Genomic DNA, 26,654 nt, shown 5'->3' with positions numbered 1-26,654 from the left:
CAGCAAGGGAGACCCCAAGAGAAGTTCAGGCACCCCAGCTCCCCTCGCCACGTCGCTCGGCGTGGGGGGCGCCCCGTGTTCTCGAGCGCGGCTCAGTCGGCGGCGGGCTCTTCCTGCGCGGGCCGGAGGTACTTCCTGTAGACCCGCTGGACGCGGGCCAGGTCCCGGGGGTCGGGCCGGGGCGTCCGGTACCAGCTGTACCAGGGCTCGCCGGCGGCCCGCCCCCGCGGCGGGGGGGGGGCGTGGCCGGAGGCGACGGCGCTGTGGCGGTTGGAGAAGTCCTTCCCCTCGAAGTCCGCGAGGGGCACCTGGACCGCCAGCAGCCCTGGGGGGGGGGGGGGGGGGAGAGAGCCGCTCAGTCTGGGATCCGGAGAACAGGAAAGGGGGGAGACAACCTGAGGCAGGTCAGGCATCCCCCAGCAACCTCTCTCACCCTCCTCACCCCTGTCTCCCCTTACCTCACCCTCTTCTCCTCACCCTCTCACCCTCTCCTCACCCCTGTCTATCCACTGTCTCAGTCTCTCCCTCTCCTCACCCCGTCTATCCACTGTCTCCCCTCTCCCTCTCCTCACCCCTGTCTATCCACTGTCTCCCCTCTCCTCACCCCTGTCTCCTCTCTCCTCACCCCTGTCTATCCACTGTCTCCCCTCTCCTCACCCGTCTATCCACTGTCTCCTCTCTAATCACTGTCTCACCTCTCCTCACCCGTCTATCCACTGTCTCCTCTCTCCTCACTGTCTCCCCTCTCCTCACCCGTCTATCCACTGTCTCCCCTCTCCTCACCCCTGTCTATCCACTGTCTCACCCTCTCCTCACCCCTGTCCATCCACTGTCTCACCCTCTCCTCATCATCTCTCCCTCTCCTCACCCGTCTATCCACTGTCTCCCCTCTCCTCACCTGTCTCCCCTCTCCTCACCCCTGTCTATCCACTGTCTCACCCTCTCCTCACCCGTCTATCCAGTCTCACCCTCTCCTCACTGTCTCCCCTCTCCTCACCCCGTCTATCCACTGTCTCCCCTCTCCTCACCCCTGTCTCCCCTCTCCTCACCCCTGTCTATCCACTGTCTCCCCTCTCCTCACCCCGTCTATCCACTGTCTCCTCTCTCCTCACTGTCTCTCCCTCTCCTCACCCCTGTCTATCCACTGTCTCCCCTCTCCTCATCATCTCTCCCTCTCCTCACCATCTCACCCTCTCCTCACCCCTGTCTATCCACTGTCTCCCCTCTCCTCACCCCGTCTGTCCACTATCTCCCCTCTCCTCACCCCTGTCTCCCCTCTCCTCACCCCTGTCTATCCACTGTCTCCCCTCTCCTCACCCCGTCTATCCACTGTCTCCTCTCTCCTCACTGTCTCTCCCTCTCCTCACCCCTGTCTATCCACTGTCTCCCCTCTCCTCACCCCTGTCTATCCACTGTCTCCTCTCTCCTCATTGTCTCTCCCGTCTCCTCACTGTCTATCCCCTGTCTCCCCTCTCCTCTCGGCCCCAGGGACGGGGAGAGGGAGGGAAGAGGAGGACGGGCGCCTCACCGTGGTCCCTGGCCGTGTCGATGGCTCGGGTCAGACTCTTCTGCTGCCTCATGCAGACGCCTGCAGTGGGGGGGGGAGAGAGAGGGCAGGGGCGATGTCAGACCCGCAGGGAGAACAGGAGAGAGAGGGAGGGAGGGAGGGAGGACAGAGGGGTCCCCCGGGGGCCCTACCTGTGCGAGTGGAGTCGTACACCTCTCCCGTGTGAGGGCTGAGAAACTGCTGCAGCAGCTTCACGTTCTGAGAGAGGGGGAGAGAGACGGGTGAGTGGAAGAGCCGGGGACTCGAACCCACGACCCCACCGGTAGTCAGGATGCCAGGGGGCCTGCCCAGTACACCACACTACACCCCCCCCCAAGAAAGTACCAGTAAAGTCCAGGTATTTGGGCTGCTACATGGGACACTAACTCAGCCCACCTTACAGTCGCCATCTCCCCAGAAGGATATGCCTGCACCGAGCTGACACCCCTCTCTTTCACGTTCCCGGCATCTGTCGTATATTGGGGTCCCCCTGGAGCTGTGACCTCTGGTGAAGCTGGGACCGCCAGGGAGAGGCGGTACTGGGGCATGATGGGAGGGCAGGGAGGGACTCACCTGGTAGTGGATGACGAGCTTGGGGTCTCTGCAGATGGGACAGGGGTTCCCACAGATCTTATCCCCCCTCTGAAAGCACGAGGAACACACAGATATTGGGGTCAGGACAGAGGCTCCACACTCTGGGCTGTACAGTCTGATCTACAGTCTCTCTCTCTCCTGCCCCTGATCTGCTGTGTGTTGGGGCTGTAGGAGGAGACACTCTGGGCTGTACAGTCTGATCTACAGTCTCTCTCTCTCTCCTGCCCCTGATCTGCTGTGTGTTGGGGCTGTAGGAGGAGACACTCTGGGCTGTACAGTCTGATCTACAGTCTCTCTCTCTCTCCTGCCCCTGATCTGCTGTGTGTTGGGGCTGTAGGAGGAGACACTCTGGGCTGTCCAGTCTGATCTACAGTCTCTCTCTCTCTCCTGCCCCTGATCTGCTGTGTGTTGGGGCTGTAGGAGGAGACACTCTGGGCTGTACAGTCTGATCTACAGTCTCTCTCTCTCTCCTGCCCCTGATCTGCTGTGTGTTGGGGCTGTAGGAGGAGACACTCTGGGCTGTACAGTCTGATCTACAGTCTCTCTCTCTCTCTCTCTCTCCTGCCCCTGATCTGCTGTGTGTTGGGGCTGTAGGAGGAGACACTCTGGGCTGTACAGTCTGATCTACAGTCTCTCTCTCTCTCCTGCCCCTGATCTGCTGTGTGTTGGGGCTGTAGGAGGAGACACTCTGGGCTGTACAGTCTGATCTACAGTCTCTCTCTCTATGTGTGTGTGTGTGTGTGTGTGCATTGGGACCACTCACGATGCAGGTCTTGCGTGTCTTCTGTGGGGGGATCCCACCCTTGTGGTTCCTGCGGTAGTCAGTCCACACCTCCCGCTGCCCGTAGCGCTCTGCGTACTCTGGGGGTGGGGGAGAAACAGAGCAGACCGCTGTCAGCCAGCAGAGCACCACCCAGGACACACACACACTCACACACCCTGGACAGGACACCAGTCCATCACAGGACACACACACACACTCACACACCCTGGACAGGACACCAGTCCGTCACAGGACACACACACACTCACACACCCTGGACAGGACACCAGTCCATCACAGGACACACACACACTCACACACCCTGGACAGGACACCAGTCCATCACAGGACACACACACACCCTGGACAGGACACCAGTCCATCACAGGACACACACACACTCACACACCCTGGACAGGACAGCAGTCCATCACAGGACAGACACACACTCACACACCCTGGACAGGACAGCAGTCCATCACAGGACACACACACACACTCACACACCCTGGACAGGACACCAGTCCATCACAGGACACACACACACTCACACACCCTGGACAGGACACCAGTCCATCACAGGACACACACACACACCCTGGACAGGACACCAGTCCATCACAGGACACACACACACTCACACACCCTGGACAGGACACCAGTCCATCACAGGACACACACACACTCACACACCCTGGACAGGACACCAGTCCATCACAGGACACACACACACACCCTGGACAGGACACCAGTCCATCACAGGACACACACACACTCACACACCCTGGACAGGACAGCAGTCCATCACAGGACAGACACACACTCACACACCCTGGACAGGACAGCAGTCCATCACAGGACACACACACACACTCACACACCCTGGACAGGACACCAGTCCATCACAGGACACACACACACTCACACACCCTGGACAGGACACCAGTCCATCACAGGACACACACACTCACACACCCTGGAAAGGACACCAGTCCATCACAGGACACACACACACACCCTGGACAGGACACCAGTCCATCATAGGACACACACACACACTCACACACCCTGGACAGGACACCAGTCCATCACAGGACACACACACACACACACTCACACACCCTGGACAGGACACCAGTCCATCACAGGACACACACACACTCACACACCCTGGACAGGACACCAGTCCATCACAGGACACACACACACACCCTGGACAGGACACCAGTCCATCACAGGACACACACACACTCACACACCCTGGACAGGACACCAGTCCATCACAGGACACACACACACACCCTGGACAGGACACCAGTCCATCACAGGACACACACACACTCACACACCCTGGACAGGACAGCAGTCCATCACAGGACAGACACACACTCACACACCCTGGACAGGACAGCAGTCCATCACAGGACACACACACACACTCACACACCCTGGACAGGACACCAGTCCATCACAGGACACACACACACTCACACACCCTGGACAGGACACCAGTCCATCACAGGACACACACACTCACACACCCTGGAAAGGACACCAGTCCATCACAGGACACACACACACACCCTGGACAGGACACCAGTCCATCATAGGACACACACACACACTCACACACCCTGGACAGGACACCAGTCCATCACAGGACACACACACACACACTCACACACCCTGGACAGGACACCAGTCCATCACAGGACACACACTCACACACCCTGGACAGGACACACACACACATTGGACAGGACACCAGTCCATCACAGGACACACACACACACACCAGGGCCAATTCTCCCAGAAGCCCTTTAACCCACCAGAACTGCGGGAGGAAACCCACACAAACACAGGGGAGAACATGCAGACTCCACACAGACAGCACCCCCCCAGTTCCGGGATGGAGCCCAGGAACCACAGCGCTGTGAGGCAGCAGCGCTGACCCCTGTGCCCCCCCCCCCAACGCGCGCCGTACCCTCGCTGTCCAGGTACTCCCAGGGCCGCTCCCTGTAGCGCGCGAGGCTGTCGAAGGCCTCCGCCTGGGCGGTCTCTCCGGCCCCTCCGGCGGGCGTGGCCTCCCCTGGCGCCGCCGCGCTGGCGAAGCGGCACATCGGCGGCGCCCGCTGTCCCAGCCGGGGCGCGAGCTGCAGGGCGCGCAGACAGAGAGAGACAGGCCGTGAGACAGGCACACAGCTACCGCGATGTCGGGAAACAGCCCACACGATGTTTTTACTGCACCTCTGGGCCGGCGTCTGTGTGTGTGTGTGTGTGTGTGTGTGTGTGTGTGTGTGTGTGTCCTGTCATGGACCGGTGTCCTGACCAGGGTGTGTGTGTGTGTGTGTGTCCTGTCATGGACCGGTGTCCTGACCAGGGTGTGCGTGTGTGTGTGTGTGTCCTGTGATGGACTGGTGTCCTGTCCAGGGTGTGTGTGTCTGTGTGTGTCCTGTCATGGACCGGTGTCCTGACCAGGGTGTGTGTGTGTGTGTGTGTGTGTGTGTGTGTGAGTGTGTGTGAGTGTGTGTGAGTGTGTCCTGTGATGGACTGGTGTCCTGTCCAGGGTGTGTGAGTGTGTGTGAGTGTGTCCTGTGATGGACTGGTGTCCTGTCCAGGGTGTGTGAGTGTGTGTGTGTGTCCTGTGATGGACTGGTGTCCTGTCCAGGGTGTGTGTGTCTGTGTGTGTCCTGTGATGGACTGGTGTCCTGTCCAGGGTGTGTGTGTCTGTGTGTGTCTGTGTGTGTCCTGTGATGGACTGGTGTCCTGTCCAGGGTGTGTGTGTGTGTCCTGTGATGGACTGGTGTCCTGTCCAGGGTCTGTGAGTGTGTGTGTCCTGTGATGGACAGACTTGTGCCTGTTGCTTGCTGGGACAGACTCCAGCTCCCCTCTGTGACCCCGTCCTGTTTGTGACTGTCCAGTCTGGAGACAGTGCTATAGCCAATTGAAGAACAATATTTTGAATTTTCTTCTGCCTCCGAAGTCAAGGAATACCAGGATACCGGACAGAGCTCATTTCGGGAAGGCTATGGGATGTTGTTGTTGTTGTTGTTTTTTTTATAGGGGGATTTCGTTTCAGGCTCCTGGGGACCACGAAGATCATATATTTTACCCCCGTTAATGGAGGGATCACCGATTGTCGTCGTTCGAGGGTTAAAAACTGTCAGTTGTGTACGGAAATAAACCGCCCCGTGTGACCACAGCTTCTCTTATGACTTTTTTTCACGGGCCTTGAGTTGACCCAAGAGTTGATAAGCCCTAGTCCGGAGGTCATCTGAATGATGAAAGGGAAACTTTGGTGCGCTTATTTGCGAGGTGGAGGTTTGTGAAGTTGTTTCGGACGGCGTTTTGTTTGCAGGCAGTTACAGGTCTTTTTTAGATTGAAGGATTGTGATATTTTGTTGTAGTGTTTCATAGAAAAGCTAAAAAAAAAAAGACCCTTTACTTATCGTCCATTTATGAGTCAGTCTGGGTACATTTCACATTCATCAAGAAATATGGTCTCCCCTTTTTTGTACTTCTGAGGTGGAGCTGAAACACTCTTTAAATTCGCTACAAACTTTGAGGAATAATAAAGCCAGGAAAACATATGTGTAAAAAAACAGTTTGATCACATCATTTACTTCATTACCTCCGGCGGTTAAATGTGTTTTTTTTTTTCCTCTTGTACCTGTTTCTGATCCTCTGGTTGTAGTTGTGTTTGTAAATTCTTTATATGTTTATGAAAAAAAGATCATCTGAATGAACGATAACAGCCCGACACCGTCCCCCCCCCCCCCGATTCCTGACTTCACTGCACCAATCCACTCCCTACAGTCACCCCAACATCTGTGTCCCCACTCTTTACGGATCGGTAGTTTAAGGGGGGGGGGGGGGTGACCTGTGCTTTATCGGGAAACCCCCACCGGTTTAGACCTCGACCCCTCTGGAAGGACCCCTTCCGAACTGCCTCTCTTGGTACGATTTAAACATATAATGAATGATTGATACATCCGAAGAAAGCGCTTTGAGTGGAGTGTCCAGAAAAGCGCTATGCGATGATTATGATGAACATGACCATCCCCCCCCCCAGCGATCAAATTCGTAACCCGCACGTCGGGTCGTTTTTTTAATACACTCGTTAAACGAGGGGGGGGAGGAGCAGGGTCGGATCCGACAGATCTGCGTTGGACAGAATTTTTTTTTTTAAAAACCCTACAAATTAGCACCCGAAGCACAGAGGCTAGGGAGGGTTTGTTATGAAGACGACACGCCCGGTTTGCATGAGAAAACTGAAATGATTTTAAAATTCTCCTGAGGTACTTCAGCAGCCTTCACGCTTTATTTTCGCAGCGTGTCGAGTTATATCTAAATAAACAATTCTTTTTCAAGTACAATATTTCAGCGAGGCGTACGAGTGCAGACTCGTATCGGACCGGTGAGGCCGTCGGTGTGTCTTTTTGTAAAAAAAAAGGGGGTATCGGATACCGAATTATGTGGGTTTCGGTTTGTTGTTGGGGTTTTTTTGGGGGGGGGCGGGGGGCCTACCTGAGCATCGCGGAGACCCCTCAAAACGACAGGCGCGGCCCGCTGAACGAGTCCCCTCAACATGCCCGACAAGGAGGCCGCCATCTTTCCCGGCGTGGTTAAGGGTTCAAAGGTCAGGGGTCGCGTTGGAGGCAGGGGGTCACCGAAACAAAACCAATCCCGCAGAGTTCGGGTTTTTTTTCCTTATAGTTCGGGCTTTTCCCGGTCGCGATGGGGAGTATGACGCGGGACAGACACCTTGGAAGAAAAAATAAGCCCCCCCACCCCCTCAGTCGTTTGACTTTTTAAAAACCGTTCGCTGCCGCAATGGCGCCGATGCGCGTTCGCGTGTCGTCGACGGTGTGTGTGTGTGTGTTTTAAAAGCTGTGGCAAATAAAAATCGGCGTCAAACACGACACCCGTTAATTGTGTCGTATGGATTAATCATCTACACCCCGTTTTCTAGGGAGAATTTGGGGGTCCCCAGCCGGGTGGCAGACGTGACCAGACGCGTGAACGCGCATGACACGCACTTTCTTTTAAAGACGGGGACAAACGTTCACCCCGTACATAATTTAACATCAGTAAACCCTCAAGAATATAATAGATTGCATTTCCAGCCGTCTACGGCACGATGGGACGATAAATCAGAGCTATCTTGCCGTTATTTCATTTATTTTGGATATGCGGTGGTTGTTCCAATAAAAGGGGGGTGGGATATCAAACTAGTCTTTACGAGATGCAACGCACAAAAAAAAAAAAAGGAATGAGCACCAACACGGTGTTTTCATCCGATTTTCCTACAAAATACAGGTTTTTCCCCCCCCTCTCCTCCTTTCGCTCAAGGGCGTCAAAATGGCGGCGGACAAAGGGCCTTCGCCGCGCCCCGGCCCCCCCGTTGCCCCGGCAACGCGCCGTCTGCGCGTGCCCCGACGTCACCCGTGACGTCAAAATCATCCGCGGTATAAGAGCTGCGGCCCGCCCCGCGCCGCGCTCATTCCCGGATTTGTTAAGAGGTAGGTGGTCGAGCTCTTCTTTCCGGCGTCCTTAACTGCGTAGCTTTCCTGCATTTATGGCTGTGTTCTTTATTTTTTTTTTTTAAAGGCGGTTTTTTTTTTTTTTGCACTTCGAGCCGTACCGTCTTCAAAGTGGGAGGATATACCTTTTTTTTTGTGTGTGTGTGTGTGGCTAATTCGCCTTTTGTCTCCTTTTTCTTCCCGCAGGTTTTTACTCGCCGAGAGGAAACCCGAGGTGTCGAGGAGCCGACATTTTGTTTGACGAGAAACCAAACCAAACAAAAACCAAACCAAAAAAAACAAAAAAGACTGATCTCTTTTTCGTCCCTGCCCAAGTCTGACGGACTGTGTGATGATGACCTTTTTCCACCTCTTTTGAGTTCCAGAAGAAAGCCTGGCTCTCCTTTGCACCCGCCCAAATAACCTAAAAAGCAATTTTTTTTTTTCCAGCCACAACAAAAACGTTTGCTTTGTTACAGACCAACCATGACAGTTTATCCCGCTAAACTGTTGTAACAAACCACCAAAAAAAAATACAAATTGTCGCTTTAAAAAGCGCAATTTATAGTAACCCGAGACGCTGAGAGGAGAGAGAGAGAGAGTTTTTGATAGTAAGTGTCGATTTTCCAACAAATTTGAAACCAAAATTTTTTTTTCTATAAAAAAAACGTTGCTTCCTAGGGGAAAAAAATCAAGCTGTATTTTTTTTAAAACATTGCTTGCCTATATATATATATGAATGATCATTTTGGAGGAGGGTGGCGGGGGGGGGGGAGGGTTTAACACGATCTTGCAAGCCTTAAAAAATTAATATTTTTTTTGTTTTAATGAGCTCACACACAACAGACGCCGGAGCTGCTGGATAAAGTTCTGTGTCTTTGTGTGTGAGACGATTGCTTCTCTTATATATATAAATAATCTTTTATATTTTATGATGAAGCGATAAGGATAAATTTGAACGTGTCCTATAAGCAATCTGTACATAAAGATTGCCGGGGGTGGGGAGTTGATAGCCTTTAGTCAGGGGAGGGCAAGAAGAGAGCATTAAAGCCGAAAATGTCGTTTTTTCCCTGCTTTTTTTGATCCTGGCGTGGGGAGGGTTGGTGTTGCTTTTCTGCAGAGGCGACGCAATCTACACATAAAGATTGCCCCGGGAATAACAGCGAGATTATTTGTATTATTATTATTTTTTTTTTGTTTGTTTTTGTGACTTGCGAACGCGTCGGGGGGTTTTTATCGGTAGAAAATGGCAAATCGGTGAGCGGTGCTGTCTCTTGCTAAAAAAAACTGTGCTGCGATGTCTTCACGGCAGAAATTGTTTCCCCTCCCCAGGTGAACCTAAAACAGCAGCAGCAGCAGCAACTACAGCAGCAACCCAAAAAAAAAATAATCATATTTAGTGGGCAATCTGATGATAAAGATTGCGGATATATATACCGGGAGGTGATAGCGTGGAGGGAGGTGAAAAAACGCGTTAATCGACATGTTTGTTTTTTTTTTAATAATCCTTTTTTTGGGGGGGGTGGTTGTTCTTCCTCGACAATTTTTGAAAAAGTTAAACCTTTCGGAGGGGGCTTTCAAACGGCGAAATGGCGGACGGGTTGGCTTGATCATAATAACGACTCTCTCTCCCTGTGCGGATACAAGTAAACCTCTCGTCGTGCGCGACACGCGTGTGTGGTGGGATGTGTTACGTTAGCCCAGATATCTTTTTGTTGTTGTTGTTGTTTGGAAATCTTCGTCGGTGGCCGGTAATGTGGCCAGCCCCTGGGGTTGAATTAGCGAGGCGAACCTGTATTTGTCCTTTTTTTTTTTAAAAAAAAAAGAATCTGTCGTGTTTGTTTTCAGGCATGTCGGGGGCGGAGCGGGGTGTTTGACAAAATGGCGGCTCGTTCGTCTCCTTTGCGAGGGCGAGGGGTTGGCGGCAAACCTATTGAGTCGCTGGAAAACGGAAGTTGGAGGAGAGGCAGGGTTTTTTTTTAAATAAGAAAACCTCCCCCCCCCCCCTCTTTTTTTTTGGGGCTCACTGTAGGTGCCTTCCCTTTTCTGAAGGAAGTCTTCGAAAAAAATTCGCCATAACCTGGGCAAAAAAACAACAACAACAACAACAACAAAACAGCCTCATCTCTTCCTCCGTCGCCTCCCACACCCGTCCGTGTGGTGTGTGTGTGTCTTCGACACTTAAACGCAGCCAGGGTGTGAAATTTTCTGAAAGCACTCTTCCCTATTAAATATTATTTTATGATTTTACGTTTGAAGCTCGGATTGGGTTTCCAAAGACGTGCGATTACAATACGTGTAACTGTAATTTTTTTTTTTGTGGTGACTGGTGAAAATGTGATAGGGGAGGTTGCGAAAACAAAAACACCCAAAAGACTCAATTTAGCACTTTTTTTTAAAAAAAAATGTTTTAGCTGGGCGAATCCAACCCTGTTTTTTTGGGGGGAAAGGGATGGTTTTGCACAGAAGTTTGAATCCCAAGTCTTTTTGGAAAAAAAAAGGATCTTTTCGTATTGGGGACTTCCTTAGTCCAGATTTTACATGGAAAATCCCAAATTTCCTAGTTTATGTAGTTTATTTTGGGAGGGGGGGGGTCGTATTGGCGTGTGAGACTGATCTTGGAAGACTTGTCTTTAAAAAAAAAAACAGCCACCTGTGTTTCTAACGTGTCTCGGTGATGTTACCCACTCTGTACCGTTGCAAGGAGGGGTAAAAACAAGGTAATTTGGTCATTTTGAGGTTGGCGTTGTGAAGCTTCGACACTTTTTTTTTTAATTAAAAAAAACTTGTCCCTTCCTGCAGACTCATAGCACAGCCGCAATGTTCCCTCCGGTAAGAATAAGCAAATTTCTGGCATTTATTTTTTTCCTATAACATTTCACGACTTCCATGAATTCCTCATAGCTCTTGACTTTGGCTGTTTTCTTGTTTAGTTGGTCGATCTATTTCCAGTGGGTTCTGAAGTCTTTTTTTTTTGGGGGGGGGGGGTGGGGGTTTTAAAAAAATCCTTTTCATTGTAAAAAATAGCCTGGGACTGTCCTAGCAGTAACTCTGTATGTAAGGTGTCTTGTTAACTAGTTCTGCACGGTGCTTTAAAAAAAAAACCCATGCATGCACGGTTTTCATTGATTGATGCGTTAGAAGATCGATATTTCCAAATTCCCCCCCCCCCCTTTCCTTCAGATCAGCCAGGTTTTCCTAGCGAATTGACACCCTCCAGAAAGTACATGCCCTGCATGAGCTTTCCCATTAAAATGGTGTCTTTGAATATAGACTTCGTTTGACCACATCTATAGGGATATATATATTTAATTTTAGATGATGGAGATCTATGATGGTCTCGCCTGCAAGAAACTGATCAATTCGGGCAATACAGGGACACAGCCGGCCAGACCTGCTGGTATCACCGCAGGGGGCGAGACAGGGAGAGTTAACCGCAGTTAATCTCGGGGGAAATATATATATATATTTTATTATTCAGGGCAGATTTGGTTTATTATCCGGACTCCCGAGCTCAAGTTGCAAGTTAGTCGTGAAAATGGGCACTCTGGCCGCCCTGAAGACGCCGCTTAGCTCAGGAAAACCACGTTTTACCTGAGGAATTACAAAAAAAAAATAACCGAGCACCTTTTTTGAGGGCATCACGATTAGCGCCCCCCCCCCCCCCAGCTTCAAACTGGGCTGGGATGAGACTGGCCAATCCCCTACATTCCCACCGTTTTCCCCAGGAGGATAAAAGGCTGGGATATTTGATCTGAAGCCAGAAGCGTCAGAGGTCTTAACCTATTGCTACAGCTTGTGGGGAAAATGCCACAGGACGTGAATTAAAAAATAATAATAATAATCTAAGAATGCATCATGCCACGTTTTTACACGTTTATTAAAAGCATGTTGCGAAAAATGTTGATCGCCCCACCCCCTTCCCAGAGTTTCAAAAAGGGGTTCGCCTCCGGAGTAGAATTTTTTTCCACCTGGTCTCTCTGTCTGGCAGGGTAAGGGGTTGTAGTTCCGCCGCACGGCCGCCAGAGGGCGCAGGGGGGGACACTCCTCCCTGGGCACAGCCCTGAGCTCCGAGGGGGGGTTGTCGGTGACGTCAGGGCGGCAGCAGGTGACGGCTCTGGTCGGGTTTACGCGTGTCACGCACGGACAGTGGGGGGGGGGGGGGGGTACCTCAGCAGCCCACGATCCAGCAGTGTTGATTCCAGAAAATCGTCATCCCATCCATAGATCTACATCTATATACGCATCAAGCGGGCAGAATTATTTTTCTTGGTTTTTTTTTTAAGCCTCAACTCTGAAGCAGGGTTGCTAATTGCTAATTGGTCAGTCTCATACTTTGAGTTTAGATCTGCGCTCCACTGACGAGCATTGTTAGTAATGCTCGAGACGTGTGGTATAATGGTCTATGGAAATATTAACATGTTATTAAAGATAGCAAGAGATCATTACTTAACCTTGTTGCCTTGTATAGTACGGGTAATGTCAGGGATTGAGGGTTTGCTATTAACTACTAATTAATTTACAGTAGAGACTGCAATTAGATGTCACTCTTAACTTTCCATCTTATTATTAAGGTTACAGACTTGGGTATGCTGTGATTCAGTGATGTAGGGAACTAAGTTTTGTCTCATCTGTTATGATTCAGTAATATGACAGGGCAGTGCTGGGTCTCAGGTCTAGTTCAGTGGTGTTACTGCAGTGTCTTCACTGTAAGTGTAGCTCAGTGTCAGTGCTGTGTCTCAGATCTAGTTCAGTGGTGTTACTGCAGTGTCTTCACTGTAAGTGTAGCTCAGTGTCAGTGCTGTGTTTCAGATCTAGTTCAGTAGTGTTACTGCAGTGTCTTCACTGTAAGTGAAGTTCAGTGTCAGTGCTGTGTCTCAGATCTAGTTCAGTAGTGTTACTGCACTGTGAGTGTAGTTCAGTGTCAGTGCTGTGTCTCAGATCTAGTTCAGTGGTGTTACTGCAGTGTCTTCACTGTAAGTGTAGTTCAGTGTCAGTGCTGTGTTTCAGATCTAGTTCAGTAGTGTTACTGCAGTGTAAGTGTAGCTCAGTGTCAGTGCTGTGTCTCAGATCTAGTTCAGTGGTGTTACTGCAGTGTCTTCACTGTAAGTGTAGCTCAGTGTCAGTGCTGTGTCTCAGATCTAGTTCAGTGGTGTTACTGCAGTGTCTTCACTGTAAGTGTAGCTCAGTGCTGTGCTGTGTCTCAGATCTAGTTCAGTGATGTTACTGCAGTGTCTTCACTGTAAGTGTAGCTCAGTGTCAGTGCTGTGTCTCAGATCTAGTTCAGTAGTGTTACTGCAGTGTCTTCACTGTAAGTGTAGCTCAGTGTCAGTGCTGTGTCTCAGATCTAGTTCAGTGGTGTTACTGCAGTGTCTTCACTGTAAGTGTTGATCAGTGTCAGGCTGTGTCTCAGATCTAGTTCAGTAGTGTTACTGCAGTGTCTTCACTGTAAGTGTAGCTCAGTGTCAGTGCTGTGTCTCAGGTCTAGTTCAGTGGTGTGACTGTACTAAAAGTGTAGTTCAGTGTCAGTGCTGGGTTTCAGGTCTAGTTCAGTGGTGTGACTGCAGTGTCTTCACTGTAAGTGAAGTTCAGTGTCAGTGCTGTGTCTCAGATCTAGTTCAGTGGTTTTACTGCACTGTAAGTGTAGCTCAGTGCTGTGCTGTGTCTCAGATCTAGTTCAGTGATGTTACTGCAGTGTCTTCACTGTAAGTGTAGCTCAGTGTCAGTGCTGTGTCTCAGATCTAGTTCAGTGATGTTACTGCAGTGTCTTCACTGTAAGTGTAGTTCAGTGTCAGTGCTGTGTCTCAGATCTAGTTCAGTGGTGTGACTGCACTGTCTCCACTGTAAGTGTAGTTCAGTGTCAGTGCTGTGTCTCAGATCTAGTTCAGTGGTGTGACTGCAGTGTCTCCACTGTAGGTGTAGTTCAGTGTCAGTGCCGGGTCTCAGATCTAGTTCAGTGGTGTGACTGCAGTGTCTCCACTGTAAGTGTAGCTCAGTGTCAGGCTGTGCTGTGTCTCAGATCTAGTTCAGTGGTGTGACTGCAGTGTCTCCACTGTAAGTGTAGTTCAGTGTCAGTGCTGGGTCTTAGATCTAGTTCAGTGGTGTGACTGCAGTGTCTCCACTGTAAGTGTAGTTCAGTGTCAGTGCTGTGTCTCAGATCTAGTTCAGTGGTGTGACTGCAGTGTCTCCACTGTAAGTGTAGCTCAGTGTCAGTGCTGTGTCTCAGATCTAGTTCAGTGGTGTGACTCCAGTGTCTTCACTGTAAGTGTAGTTCAGTGTCAGTGCTGTGTCTCAGATCTAGTTCAGTGATGTTACTGCAGTGTCTTCACTGTAAGTGTAGTTCAGTGTCAGTGCTGTGTCTCAGATCTAGTTCAGTGGTGTGACTGCACTGTCTCCACTGTAAGTGTAGTTCAGTGTCAGTGCTGTGTCTCAGATCTAGTTCAGTGGTGTTACTGCAGTGTAAGTGTAGCTCAGTGTCAGTGCTGTGTCTCAGATCTAGTTCAGTGATGTTACTGCAGTGTCTCCACTGTAAGTGTAGTTCAGTGTCAGTGCCGGGTCTCAGATCTAGTTCAGTGGTGTGACTGCAGTGTCTCCACTGTAAGTGTAGCTCAGTGTCAGGCTGTGCTGTGTCTCAGGTCTCGTTCAGTAGTAGTTCCTCCAGCAAACCAGCAGTCAAGAGCTGTTGTTAGACTGCCTGTGTCTCAGATCTTCAGATCTCAGGTGGCTTGTGTTTCTTTGAGGTAACATAGAGCCGTCTCTCTCGGGGCCCAGGGCAGTCTTAAAGAGTGAGTCAGTGTCTGGGGTCATTACAGTGTGTGTGTTGACCTCTGACCCTGTCTCTCTCAGGCCCAGTGCAGTGTTAAAGTGTGAGTCAGCGTCTGGGCTCACTGCAGTGTGTGTGTGTTGACCTCTGACCCTGTCTCTCTCGGGCCCGGTGCAGTGTTGAAGCGGTGTTGCGGTGTTTTGGTGGTGTGCGCTGACCTCTGACCCCCTCTCTCTCCCAGCAGCGGGATGGCCGTGGGCCCGCTGGACCCCCGGGAGCTCCTGAAGGAGGTGGAGTCCTTCCTGGGGAAGGAGGGAGACATCCGCAGCCCCGAGGGCGTCTCCAAGATCTTCAGGTGAGGCGTCTTCGCCCCCCTCCGCCCGCCGCCAGGGCAGCGGCCCTGGGCTGGCCCCGTCTGACCTCTTCTCCCCTCCCTCCTTTCTCTGCAGTCTGATGAAGGCCTCCCAGAAGATGGTCGGCCGGTGCCTGTACCTCAACATCCTCCTCCAGACCAAATCCCAGGACATCCTCAACAGGTAGCAACTCCCTTTCTCTCCCCCTGACCCCCCACACCTGCCTCAGCTCATTGTTCACACAGTCAAGCCCTGTAACCCTTGACCCCTGACCCCCCACACCTGTCTCGGCTCATTGTTCACACAGCATCGTCAGGCCCTGTGACCCCCGACCCTCGACCCCTGACCCCCTCACAACTGCCTCAGCTCATTGTTCACACAGCATCGTCAGGCCCTGTGAACCCCGACCCTCGACTCCTGACCCCCCACACCTGTCTCAGCTCATTGTTCACACAGCATCGTCAGGCCTTGTGACCCCTGACCCTCGACCCCTGACCCCCCACACCTGTCTCATTGTTCACACAGCCTCGTCAGGCCCTGTGACCCCTGACCCCCCACAACTGTCTGATTGTTCACACAGCCTCGTCAGGCCCCATGACTGTGCGCGTGTAACTCTCTCTGTCGCCCCCCGCAGGTTTATCCGGCTGGGAGGTTACAAGCTGCTCAACGGCTGGCTGACCTACTCCAAGACCACCAACAACACGCCCATGCTGCAGCTCATCCTGCTGACCCTGCAGAAGCTGCCCCTCACCGTGGATCACCTGAAGCAGGTAAGAGGACCCCCCCCGGCCCGGCGGCCCCTCGCCGGCGGGAGACCCCCCACCCCCGTTAATCCCAGCACTGACCCCCTGCGTCTCTCTCTCTCTCTCTCTTCCTCCCCAGAACAACACGGCCAAGCTGGTGAAGCAGCTGAGCAAGAGCGGCTACAGTGAAGGTGAGAGCCCGTCACCGTCTCCTCCCCGGGCCAATCAATCAATCAATCAATTAATCAATCACTCAAGGTTTATGTATTTTGGTTGTTGGCAATGAAAGGCTTTTCCCCGCAAGGAGAGATGGGCAGAAGTGGGGAGAATTAAAGTTCCAGAGTAGAATACAACAAACGATACAGTTTTCCCCAGGGGGGACACCAGGTGACACAAGGAATTACAGAGACGCGGTATAGGATAGGAGCTGTCAGGTCATTGAGACGTACCGACACACACACACCCTCGTTCTCACACACGCTCTCTCTCTCTCTCTCTCCCCCCCCACCCAGAGCTGAGGAAGCTGGCCTCGGTGCTGGTGGATGGATGGATGGCCATCATCCGCTCCCAGAGCGGGGCGTCGTCTGCTGGGGCTTCCCCCTCAGGTGAGTTCTCCCACCTCTCTCTCTCTCTCTCTCTCTCGGAGGGTTCTTTTCAGAAGCCGGGCGGCGATCCCCCCGGAACTACATTTCCCAGCAGCCATCGCCGCAAAGCAAAAACCAGGCTGTGGGCGTGCCTGTGCACTGCACTGTGGGAGTTGTAGTTTTCATTACCCCCCCCCCCATTTCTTATTGTTGTTACCTGGAATCGGGGCAGTGAGGAACTACGTTTCCCACAAGGCTTTGCTCCGGCCTGCCTCTTTGCGGGTGTAGTCGAAGGCTCTGTCGGACTCGAATTCCTTGCAGACAAAGCTGCCTCTGTCTTGGACTGAACCTGTTTTGTTCTTTTTTTCCCGCCTCTCTCAGATAAGAAGCGCAAGAGGGAGGAGGTGAAGGGGAAGACGAGTGAGGTGAAGGGGGCAGACGGAGGGAAGCCAGCGGAGGAGGAGAAGAAGAGAGAGAAGCCCAAGGCCCCCCGGACCACCGCGCCCAGTCACGCCAAGTTCCGGTCGACAGGTGAGGGGCTCCCCTGAGCTGCTGTGTGTTGGGGCTGTAGGAGGAGACACTCTGGGCTGTACAGTCTGATCTACAGTCTCTCTCTCTCTCCTGCCCCTGATCTGCTGTGTGTTGGGGCTGTAGGAGGAGACACTCTGGGCTGTACAGTCTGATCTACAGTCTCTCTCTCTCTCCTGCCCCTGATCTGCTGTGTGTTGGGGCTGTAGGAGGAGACACTCTGGGCTGTACAGTCTGATCTACAGTCTCTCTCTCTCTCCTGCCCCTGATCTGCTGTGTGTTGGGGCTGTAGGAGGAGACACTCTGGGCTGTCCAGTCTGATCTACAGTCTCTCTCTCTCTCCTGCCCCTGATCTGCTGTGTGTTGGGGCTGTAGGAGGAGACACTCTGGGCTGTCCAGTCTGATCTACAGTCTCTCTCTCTCTCTCCTGCCCCTGATCTGCTGTGTGTTGGGGCTGTAGGAGGAGACACTCTGGGCTGTCCAGTCTGATCTACAGTCTCTCTCTCTCTCTCCTGCCCCTGATCTGCTGTGTGTTGGGGCTGTAGGAGGAGACACTCTGGGCTGTACAGTCTGATCTACAGTCTCTTTCTCTCTCCTGCCCCTGATCTGCTGTGTGTTGGGGCTGTAGGAGGAGACACTCTGGGCTGTCCAGTCTGATCTACAGTCTCTCTCTCTCTCTCCTGCCCCTGATCTGCTGTGTGTTGGGGCTGTAGGAGGAGACACTCTGGGCTGTCCAGTCTGATCTACAGTCTCTCTCTCTCTCTCCTGCCCCTGATCTGCTGTGTGTTGGGGCTGTAGGAGGAGACACTCTGGGCTGTCCAGTCTGATCTACAGTCTCTCTCTCTCTGGACCCTGACCACACCTCTATCTCTCCGTCTCTCTCTCCAGGGCTAGAGGTTGAGGCCCCTGCTCCTGTCCCGCCCAAGAAGAACTCCGCCCCCCCCCAGCTGGGCGACAAGTACAACATCAAGCCCGCGGTGCTGAAGAGGCAGAGGTGAGGGAAGCCGGGCCCTGCTCCCAGAACCGGACCGAACCGCACCGCGCTCCCCCATAATCTCTCTCCTCTCCAGACTGTGTGTGAGACCCCCCCCCTGATCTCCCCCTCTCTCTCTCTCTCTCTGTCTGTCTCTCAGCTCCTCGAATCTGCCGGACATCCCCCCAGTGGAGAAGAAGTACAAGCCCCTCAACACCACCCCCAACTCCACCAAGGAGATCAAAGTCAAGATCATCCCCCCCCAGCGTGAGTATTTACCCCTCTCCCCCCCCCCCGGTGGTCGACAGTGAGCAGTGCGGGGCAGGGCTGGGGGGGTCAGTGACCCCTGTGATAGAGGCCCCGAGCTCAGCGCCCCCTGGTGGCCGACAGTGAGCAGTGCGGGGCAGGACTGGGGGGGTCAGTGACCCCTGTGATAGAGGCCCCGAGCTCAGCGCCCCCTGGTGGCCGACAGTGAGCAGTGCGGGGCAGGGCTGGGAGGGTCAGTGACCCCTGTGATAGAGGCCCCGAGCTCAGCGCCCCCTGGTGGCCGGAGGGGAGCAGTGCGGGGCAGGACTGGGGGGGAACAGTGACCCCTGTGATAGAGGCCCCGAGCTCAGCGCCCCCTGATGGCCGAAGGGGAGCAGTGCGGGGCAGGGCTGGGGGGGTCAGTGACCCCTGTGATAGAGGCCCCGAGCTCAGCGCCCCCTGGTGGCCGAAGGGGAGCAGTGCGGGGCAGGGCTGGGGGGGTCAGTGACCCCTGTGATAGAGGCCCCGAGCTCAGCGCCCCCTGGTGGCCGGAGGGGAGCAGTGCAGGGCAGGACTGGGGGGGTCAGTGACCCCTGTGATAGAGGCCCCGAGCTCAGCGCCCCCTGGTGGCCGACAGTGAGCAGTGCGGGGCGGGACTGGGGGGGTCAGTGACGGGCAGGACGGGCAGCGTCTTGGCCAAGAGCACACGTTGACCTCTCCCTCTCCCTCCCCCCCCCCCACCCCCCCCACAGCGATCGAGTGCACTGGCTTCCTGGACGCCCTCAACTCGGCGCCGGTGCCCGGCATCAAGATCAAGAAGAAGAAAAAGGCCGTCTCGCCCACCAGCAACAAGGTGCCCGCCGCCTCCTGGGCTCTGGGGTCGTTACTGGCTCGGGTGGGGGTTGTTTGAGGGCGGGGGGTTGGGGGTGTATGGGCAAGAGGCACGTGCCCCCGTCCAGGGACGAGGTCGTGGGCCGGGGTCCGAGTTGTCTGTGGGGGTGTGTCGCCGCCCTGCTGGCGAGCTGTGGAACTGACGTGCGTCTCCTCTCCTCTCCTCTCCTCTCCTCTCCCCGGGTGCAGTCCTGCCCCTTCGACAGCAAGCCCTCCTCGGACGCCCCGGCGCCGGCCAAGCCCTCGTCCCCGGAGCCGGCCTCCGCCCCCCAGCTGGCCGCTGCGCACGACGCCCCCGAGCTGGAGCAGCCGGGCACGCCGGTGCCCACCGAGGAGGGCGCAGAGCCCATGGACACAGGTGGGCCTCCGGACTGACCGCACACCCCTCTGGTCGTCACCACACTGACCGCACTGACCGGACACCCCTGTCCTCCTCACCACACTGACCGCACACCCCTCTGGTCATCACCACACTGACCACACACACCTCACCACACTGACCACACTGACCGGACACCCCTGTTCTCCTCACCACACTGACCGCACTGACTGGACACCCCTCTGGTCATCACCACACCACACATCACAGTGACCACACACACCTCACCACACTGACCGGACACCCCTCTGGTCATCACCACACTGACCACACACCCCTCTGGTCATCACCAGACTGACAGCACTGATCGGACACCCCTCTGGTCATTACCATACTGACAGCACTGACCGGACACCCCTCTGGGCATCACCACACTGATCACACACCCCTCTGGGCATCACCAGACTGACAGCACTGACCGGACACCCCTCTGGGCATCACCACACTGACCGGACACCCCTGTGGTCAGATCCGCTCGGGCAGTTAGCGTCGCGGCGCTTGCGAGGCACTGTGGGCTCACCTCTCACCCCCCCCCCCCCCGCAGCGGAGAAGCCCAACGCGCTGTCGGAGCCGCGCGGCGAGGACGAGCCCCAGCTCACCAGGAAGGGCCGCAAGAGGAAGACCGTGCGCTGGGCCGAGGACAGCCAGCTCAAGCAGTACTTCTACTTCGAGCTGGACGAGACCGAGAGAGGTGAGCCTCCAGGCAATAGCGCCCCCTGGTGGCCGACAGTGAGCAGTGCGGGGCAGGGCTGGGGGGGGTCAGTGAACAAGGCAGCTTGTTCCCCACCCCCACCACCCTTAGCGTAAGGAAGTTCCTGTTCTCTTTCCACCTGTCTCCCTCTCTTTCTGCGGTCCGTGTCTCACACAACACCCCCCTCGCCCCCCCCCCCCCCCTTCTCCCCCCACAGTCAACGTGAACAAGATCAAGGACTTTGGCGAGGCGGCCAAGCGCGAGATGATGATGGACCGGCAGGCCTTCGAGACGGCGCGCCGCCTCTCCCACGACGCCATGGAGGAGAAGGTGCCCTGGGCGGCGCCGCGGCCGCTGAACCTGCCGACCAGCCTGGTCATCCCGGGCAGCGCCAGCGTGGAGCGCTACGTGCAGCAGGACCGCGAGAAGGGCATCCTGCAGGAGATCTTCCTGTCCAAGGAGAGGTGAGCTGGGGGTGGGGGAGGCGCTTCTGTACGCTAAGGGGGGGGGGGGGGGGGACAAGCCCCCCAGTCCGTGTGGTTGAAGCCGATACCCCGGCTTCTCTCTCCAGACACAGCTGGGTGAGCTCCTCCAGTCAGGACAGGAGGCTCTTCTGTACACAGAGGGTGGCGGGGGTGGGGAACGAGCTGCCCAGTCCGTGTGGTTGAAGCCGATACCCTGGCTTCTCTCCAGACACAGCTGGGTGAGCTCCTCCAGTCAGGACAGGAGGCTCTTCTGTACACAGAGGGTGGTGGGGGTGGGGAACGAGCTGCCCAGTCCGTGTGGTTGAAGCCGATACCCCGGCTCCTCAGATCGGTGGGCTGCTGTCGCCCATACGGCTCTCACTCCTCGCACTCCCCTGGGGGTCCTGGGAGTCGTCTCCTCTTCCGATACGACGCGTAGTCGCAGTCGCCCCTCAGGAGCCCCCTGGCTCTGGCAGGACCCGGTGCGGCACGGTTGTGTGACTGTCTGCTCTCTGTCTTCCTCCCCAGCGTGCCGGACAGCCCCCACGAGCCGGACCCCGAGCCCTACGAGCCCGTGCCGCCCCGGCTCATCCCGCTGGATGAGGTACGCCCCTCTGTCTGTCGCCCATCCGCCTGTCTGCCCGCGCAGCCTCTCGCCCGGCCTGTCTGACTGTGTCGCCCGGCCTGTCTGCGCGCGCGGCCTCTCGCCCGGCCTGTCTGACGGTGTCGCCCGGCCTGTCTGCGCGCGCGGCCTCTCGCCGGCCTGTCTGACTGTGTCGCCCGGCCTGTCTGCGCGCGCGGCCTCTCGCCCGGCCTGTCTGCGCGCGCGGCCTCTCGCCGGCCTGTCGTTGACTGACCGCGGTGCCGTCTGTATGGTTCGCAGGACTCCAGCTCCGCGGACGAGGGCTACCTGGAGCCCATGGACACGGCGCCCCCCTCCTCGCACTCCCCCGAGGGCCCGGGGGCGAAGCTGCCCCCCGTCCTGGCCAACCTGATGGGCAGCCTGGGCAGTGGCCGCAGCCCCCAGACGCAGGGCAGCAGCAGCAGCGGCACCCCGGCCGTCAACATGCAGGAGCTGCTGTCCACTATCATGGTGAGACCCTGACCCCCCCCCCGAGACGCAATGACACCGAGGTGACACACACCCTGAGACACGCCCTGGAACGAGCTGCCCAGGCGCCCCTGTACACTAAGAGTGGTGGGGGTGGGGAACGAGCTGCCCAGCCAGCTGGGTGGGATCCTCCAGTCAGGACAGGAGGCTCTTGTTTACACAAAGGGTGGTGGGAGGGGGGAACAAGCCGCCCAGCCCTGTGGTTGAAGCCGGTACCCTGGCTTCTCTCCAGACACAGCTGGGTGAGCTCCTCCAGTCAGGACAGGAGGCTCTTCTGTACACAGAGGGTGGCGGGGGTGGGGAACAAGCTGCCCAGCCCTGTGGTTGAAGCCGACACCCTGGCTTCTCTCCAGACACAGCTGGGTGAGCTCCTCCAGTCAGGACAGGGGGCTCTTCTGTACACAGAGGGTGGCAGGGGTGGGGAACAAGCTGCCCAGCCCTGTGGTTGAAGCTGATACTGACTCACCCGCCGCGCCTCTCTCTGTCCCCCCCAGGGCGGCTCCGGGAACCAGACCCCCGAGGACCTGATCAAGCAGCCCGACTTCTCGGACAAGATCAAGCAGCTCCTGGGCTCCCTGCAGCAGAGCCAGCCGCAGCCCCCGCCGCCGGGCCCGCCGCCAGGTGGGCTACCGTCTCGCCCGAGAAACCACTCGCTGCCCCCCCGGTGGCCGACAGTGAGCAGTGCGGGGCAGGGCTGGGGGGGTCAGTGACCCCTGTGATAGAGGCCCCGAGCTCAGCGCCCCCTGGTGGCCGACAGTGAGCAGTGCGGGGCAGGGCTGGGGGGGTCAGTGACCCCTGTGATAGAGGCCCCGAGCTCAGCACCCCCTGGTGGCCGACAGTGAGCAGTGCAGGGCAGGGCTGGGGGGGTCAGTGACCCCTGTGATAGAGGCCCCGAGCTCAGCGCCCCCTGGTGGCCGAAGGGGAGCAGTGCGGGGCAGGGCTGGGGGGGTCAGTGACCCCTGTGATAGAGGCCCCGAGCTCAGCGCCCCCTGGTGGCCGAAGGGGAGCAGTGCGGGGCAGGGCTGGGGGGGTCAGTGACCCCTGTGATAGAGGCCCCGAGCTCAGTGCCCCCTGGTGGCCGAAGGGGAGCAGTGCAGGGCAGGGCTGGGGGGGTCAGTGACCCCTGTGATAGAGGCCCCGAGCTCAGCGCCCCCTGGTGGCCGACAGTGAGCAGTGCGGGGCAGGGCTGGGGGGGTCAGTGACCCCTGTGATAGAGGCCCCGAGCTCAGCGCCCCCTGGTGGCCGAAGGGGTGCAGGGCTGGGAGGGTCAGTGACCCCTGTGATAGAGGCTCTGGGGTCTTTGGCGACCTGTGACCTTTGAGGGGTCCTGTCTGCAGTCTTCCCTCTGTCCCAGTGTGTCTCTCCATGGGGACCCCCAGTTAACCCCACTATCTCTCTCTCTCTCCACAGCGAGTTCTGGACTGCTGGGCCACGGCCCCCCCATGAACGGGGGGTACCCCCCACCCAAGGGCGGCCCCCACTACCCCCCCCACGGCCACGGACCCCCCGGGGGCCACTACCCGGGACCCCACGGGGGAGGGGGCGGGGGCCCCCGGATGATGGGGCCCCCCCCTCCGCACCCCCAGCCCCGCGGCGGGGAGGGCTACTGGGACCAGCACGGGGAGCCCATGCGGGGCGGCGGGGGACCCCACGGCATGAGAGGAGGAGGAGGAGGGGGCGGCGGCGGCGGAGGAGGAGGGGGCCACTTCCACAGGGGCCGCGGCGGCCGAGGAGGGGGTGACCCCAACTTCCGGGGCAGGCCCGGGCGCGGAGGCGGAGGGGGGCCCCCCCGCGGAGGAGGGGGGGGCCCCAACGGCCCCCACATGGGAGGTGAGGAGAAGACGCTTCGACCTTCAGCTGCAGTGTCTGTGTCTGCCCCCCTCTGTGCCTCCTCTCTCCTCTCTCTCCCCCCCCTCCCCTCTCTCTCTCCCCTCTCCTATCCCCCCCTCTCTCTCTCCTCTCTCTGTGTGCTGACTCTCCATGCAGCCTGTGTCTGTATCAGCCCCTGTATAATCTCCTCTCTCTCCTCTCCCCTCTCCTATCCCCCCTCTCTCTCTCCTCTCTCCTCTCCCCTCTCCTATCCCCCCTCTCTCTCTCCTCTCTCTGTGTGCTGTCTCTCCTCTCTCCCGTCTCTGTGTGCTGACTCTTCATGCAGCCTGTGTGTGTATCAGCCCCTCTCTCCCCTCTCTCTCTCCCCCCCTCTCTCTCCTCTCTGTGTGCTGACTCTCCATGCAGCCTGTGTCTGTATTAACCCCTCTCTCTCTCCTCTCTCTGTGTGCTGACTCTCCATGCAGCCTGTGTCTGTATTAACCCCTCTCTCTCTCCTCTCTCTGTGTGCTGACTCTCCATGCAGCCTGTGTCTGTATTAACCCCTCTCTCTCTCTCCTCTCTCTGTGTGCTGACTCTCCATGCAGCCTGTGTCTGTATTAACCCCTCTCTCTCTCCTCTCTCTCTCTGTGTGCTGACTCTCCATGCAGCCTGTGTCTGTATTAACCCCTCTCTCTCTCCTCTCTCTGTGTGCTGACTCTCCATGCAGCCTGTGTCTGTATTAACCCCTCTCTCCTCTCTCTGTGTGCTGACTCTCCATGCAGCCTGTGTCTGTATTAACCCCTCTCTCTCTCCTCTCTCCTCTCTGTGTGCTGACTCTCCATGCAGCCTGTGTCTGTATTAACCCCTCTCTCTCTCCTCTCTCTCTCTGTGTGCTGACTCTCCATGCAGCCTGTGTCTGTATTAACCCCTCTCTCTCTCCTCTCTCTGTGTGCTGACTCTCCATGCAGCCTGTGTCTGTATTAACCCCTCTCTCTCTGTGTGCTGACTCTCCATGCAGCCTGTGTCTGTATTAACCCCTCTCTCTGTGTGCTGACTCTCCATGCAGCCTGTGTCTGTATTAACCCCTCTCTCTCTCCTCTCTCTCTCTGTGTGCTGACTCTCCATGCAGCCTGTGTCTGTATTAACCCCTCTCTCTCTCCTCTCTCTGTGTGCTGACTCTCCATGCAGCCTGTGTCTGTATTAACCCCTCTCTCCTCTCTCTGTGTGCTGACTCTCCATGCAGCCTGTGTCTGTATTAACCCCTCTCTCTCTCCTCTCTCTCTCTGTGCGCTGCAGACATGTCCAGCCGGCCCGTGTGCAGACACTTCATGATGAAGGGCAGCTGCCGCTACGAGAACAACTGTGCTTTCTACCACCCTGGGGTCAACGGCCCCCCACTGCCCTAGACCCCCCCCCTCCGCGGACCCCCGGAGGTGGGCTGGACTCACCAGCGGAGACCCCCCCCAGCGGGCGGACATTACCCGGACCCCCCCCTGCACACACACGCACACTCAAGCGATGAAATCGATGGACTCTCCCTGGAGGAGGAGAAGGAGGGGTTCTGGCCAGGCACAACACCAGGCACAACGCGGAGGAGGCCCTAACACGGCAGGGCTCGGAGCAGGCTGCCGGGACTGTACAGAGGCAGCCGGGAGGGGGTGGGGGGGGGCATCTGTATCAAGGGGCTTCATTTTGTACACGGCTCCGGTCCGCTAACCGCTACCCCCCCCACCCCCCACCACCACCGCGGGCGAGCGTATGTGTCGGGCCCTGTAAGTGCGCCTCCTGTTGTGCAGCCAGCAGGGGGCGCGCGCTGGGGTTCTCGGCGCGCCCCTCCCTGCCAAAGAGCCCCCACTGCACCGCTGCGCAGTTACCACTACAGGGGGTGTCCTGGCCGGGGAGGGGGTACAGAACCACTTTATTCACACACACACACCCCTGCCTGGATATCGGGGTCCCCCATCAGTCGGGGGGGGCCGGGGTGGGAAGGAGACGGTTTTACAAAGCTGTTGGGTGCTGTTGGGGGGGTGGGGGGGGTGTCTGTTTAGGTTTAGGGCATCAGGAGGCCCGTTTCTCCGTCAGCTGTGAGGGACCCCCCAGCTCGGGGCGGTGTTTGAAGGGGAGCGACTCTCTCTCTCCTCTCCTCTCCCCCGTCCTTGTGGGGGGGGGGGGGGGGCAGCACCCTAACACCCGGGGCAGCTCAGAAGAGGGGGGGAAGTCCCCCACTTTCAGGAGCAGGGGGTAGTATTACACCCCCCCCCCCCCCCCCTCTGAGCTCCCCCGTGTGTGTGTGTTTTTTTTCTCCAGTTGTGGGGTCCCCCAGCCTGCTGCTGAGGGCCGCTGCTCGAGTGGATTTGATGTTTCTCTTTCCTGCTGCTGTTGTCGCTCCAGTGAGACGACTCAGTGGGGTCAGTATTAACCCAGCCTGCGGGGAGCTCGGGACACAACACCCGGCACAACCGGGAGGGGGCTCACACCCCCCACAGCGCTGGCGCCCCGAAATCCCGGTGTCTGGGGGCGACCGATTCCTCACCCCCACACCCACCCCCACCTTGGAGCGCTACAGAAGCCACAGGACAAAGACCCTCCCACTAAACAGCGCTGGGTCTTCGAACCCGGGTCCGGCGGATTCTGTTTATTTTTGGGGGGGGGGGGGGGGGGTCTTCGCTGCAGGCCGGTGGTGTGGAAAGGATT

At 56.5% G+C, this 26,654-nt stretch overlaps 2 protein-coding genes across 3 annotated transcripts; one reads left to right on the top strand and one right to left on the bottom strand.

The window, feature by feature from the left end:
- Positions 1-13: 13 nt before the first annotated feature.
- mrps18b (mitochondrial ribosomal protein S18B) lies at positions 14-7,560 on the bottom strand. The gene is made up of 7 exons (XM_088908209.1): positions 7,431-7,560; positions 4,888-5,056; positions 2,904-3,001; positions 2,120-2,188; positions 1,699-1,765; positions 1,529-1,588; positions 14-325 (listed from the first exon to the last, which is right to left on the bottom strand). The coding sequence occupies exons 1-7, from the start codon at positions 7,512-7,514 to the stop codon at positions 93-95; spliced, it is 780 nt and encodes a 259-aa protein (XP_088764335.1). The 5' UTR covers positions 7,515-7,560; the 3' UTR covers positions 14-92.
- Positions 7,561-8,407: 847 nt separating this feature from the next.
- ppp1r10 (protein phosphatase 1, regulatory subunit 10) lies at positions 8,408-26,020 on the top strand. Of its 2 annotated transcripts, none has more exons than XM_088908309.1 (18): positions 8,408-9,036; positions 15,430-15,543; positions 15,638-15,724; positions 16,176-16,311; positions 16,424-16,475; positions 16,797-16,889; positions 17,250-17,399; positions 18,285-18,390; positions 18,530-18,636; positions 19,368-19,468; positions 19,696-19,864; positions 20,430-20,576; positions 20,794-21,040; positions 21,569-21,644; positions 21,924-22,133; positions 22,646-22,772; positions 23,562-23,981; positions 25,257-26,019. In XM_088908309.1, exons 2-18 carry the CDS (start codon positions 15,437-15,439, stop codon positions 25,364-25,366), a joined length of 2,445 nt encoding a protein of 814 aa, XP_088764435.1. In that variant the 5' UTR covers positions 8,408-9,036; positions 15,430-15,436; the 3' UTR covers positions 25,367-26,019. The 2 variants fall into 2 exon arrangements, with proteins under 2 accessions (XP_088764435.1, XP_088764436.1); XM_088908310.1 differs by lacking the exon at positions 8,408-9,036 and adding an exon at positions 10,989-11,257 and having other exon boundaries at positions 25,257-26,020.
- Positions 26,021-26,654: the final 634 nt, after the last annotated feature.

Source organism: Atractosteus spatula (assembly GCF_055471065.1).
Source record: "Atractosteus spatula isolate fAtrSpa1 chromosome 10 unlocalized genomic scaffold, fAtrSpa1.hap1 SUPER_10_unloc_1, whole genome shotgun sequence".
NCBI classification, from domain to species: domain Eukaryota; kingdom Metazoa; phylum Chordata; class Actinopteri; order Semionotiformes; family Lepisosteidae; genus Atractosteus; species Atractosteus spatula.
Note: the sequence above shows the minus strand (reverse complement) of the source record. Positions and strands in the feature narration are given on the sequence as shown.

Bases quoted from the DNA above. Each gene is read 5' to 3' on its own strand.
- mrps18b (XM_088908209.1), bottom strand. From the start codon at position 7,514: ATGGCGGCCTCCTTGTCGGGCATGTTGAGGGGACTCGTTCAGCGGGCC. The intron at 3,002-4,887 runs GTACGGCGCGCG...CCCCACCCCCAG, and splicing joins GGAGTACCTGGACAGCGAGG to AGTACGCAGAGCGCTACGGG. The intron at 2,189-2,903 runs GTGAGTGGTCCC...TCGTGCTTTCAG, and splicing joins AGACACGCAAGACCTGCATC to AGGGGGGATAAGATCTGTGG.
- ppp1r10 (XM_088908310.1), top strand. From the start codon at position 15,437: ATGGCCGTGGGCCCGCTGGACCCCCGGGAGCTCCTGAAGGAGGTGGAG. The intron at 16,312-16,423 runs GTAAGAGGACCC...CTTCCTCCCCAG, and splicing joins CCGTGGATCACCTGAAGCAG to AACAACACGGCCAAGCTGGT. The intron at 17,400-18,284 runs GTGAGGGGCTCC...CTCTCTCTCCAG, and splicing joins CGCCAAGTTCCGGTCGACAG to GGCTAGAGGTTGAGGCCCCT.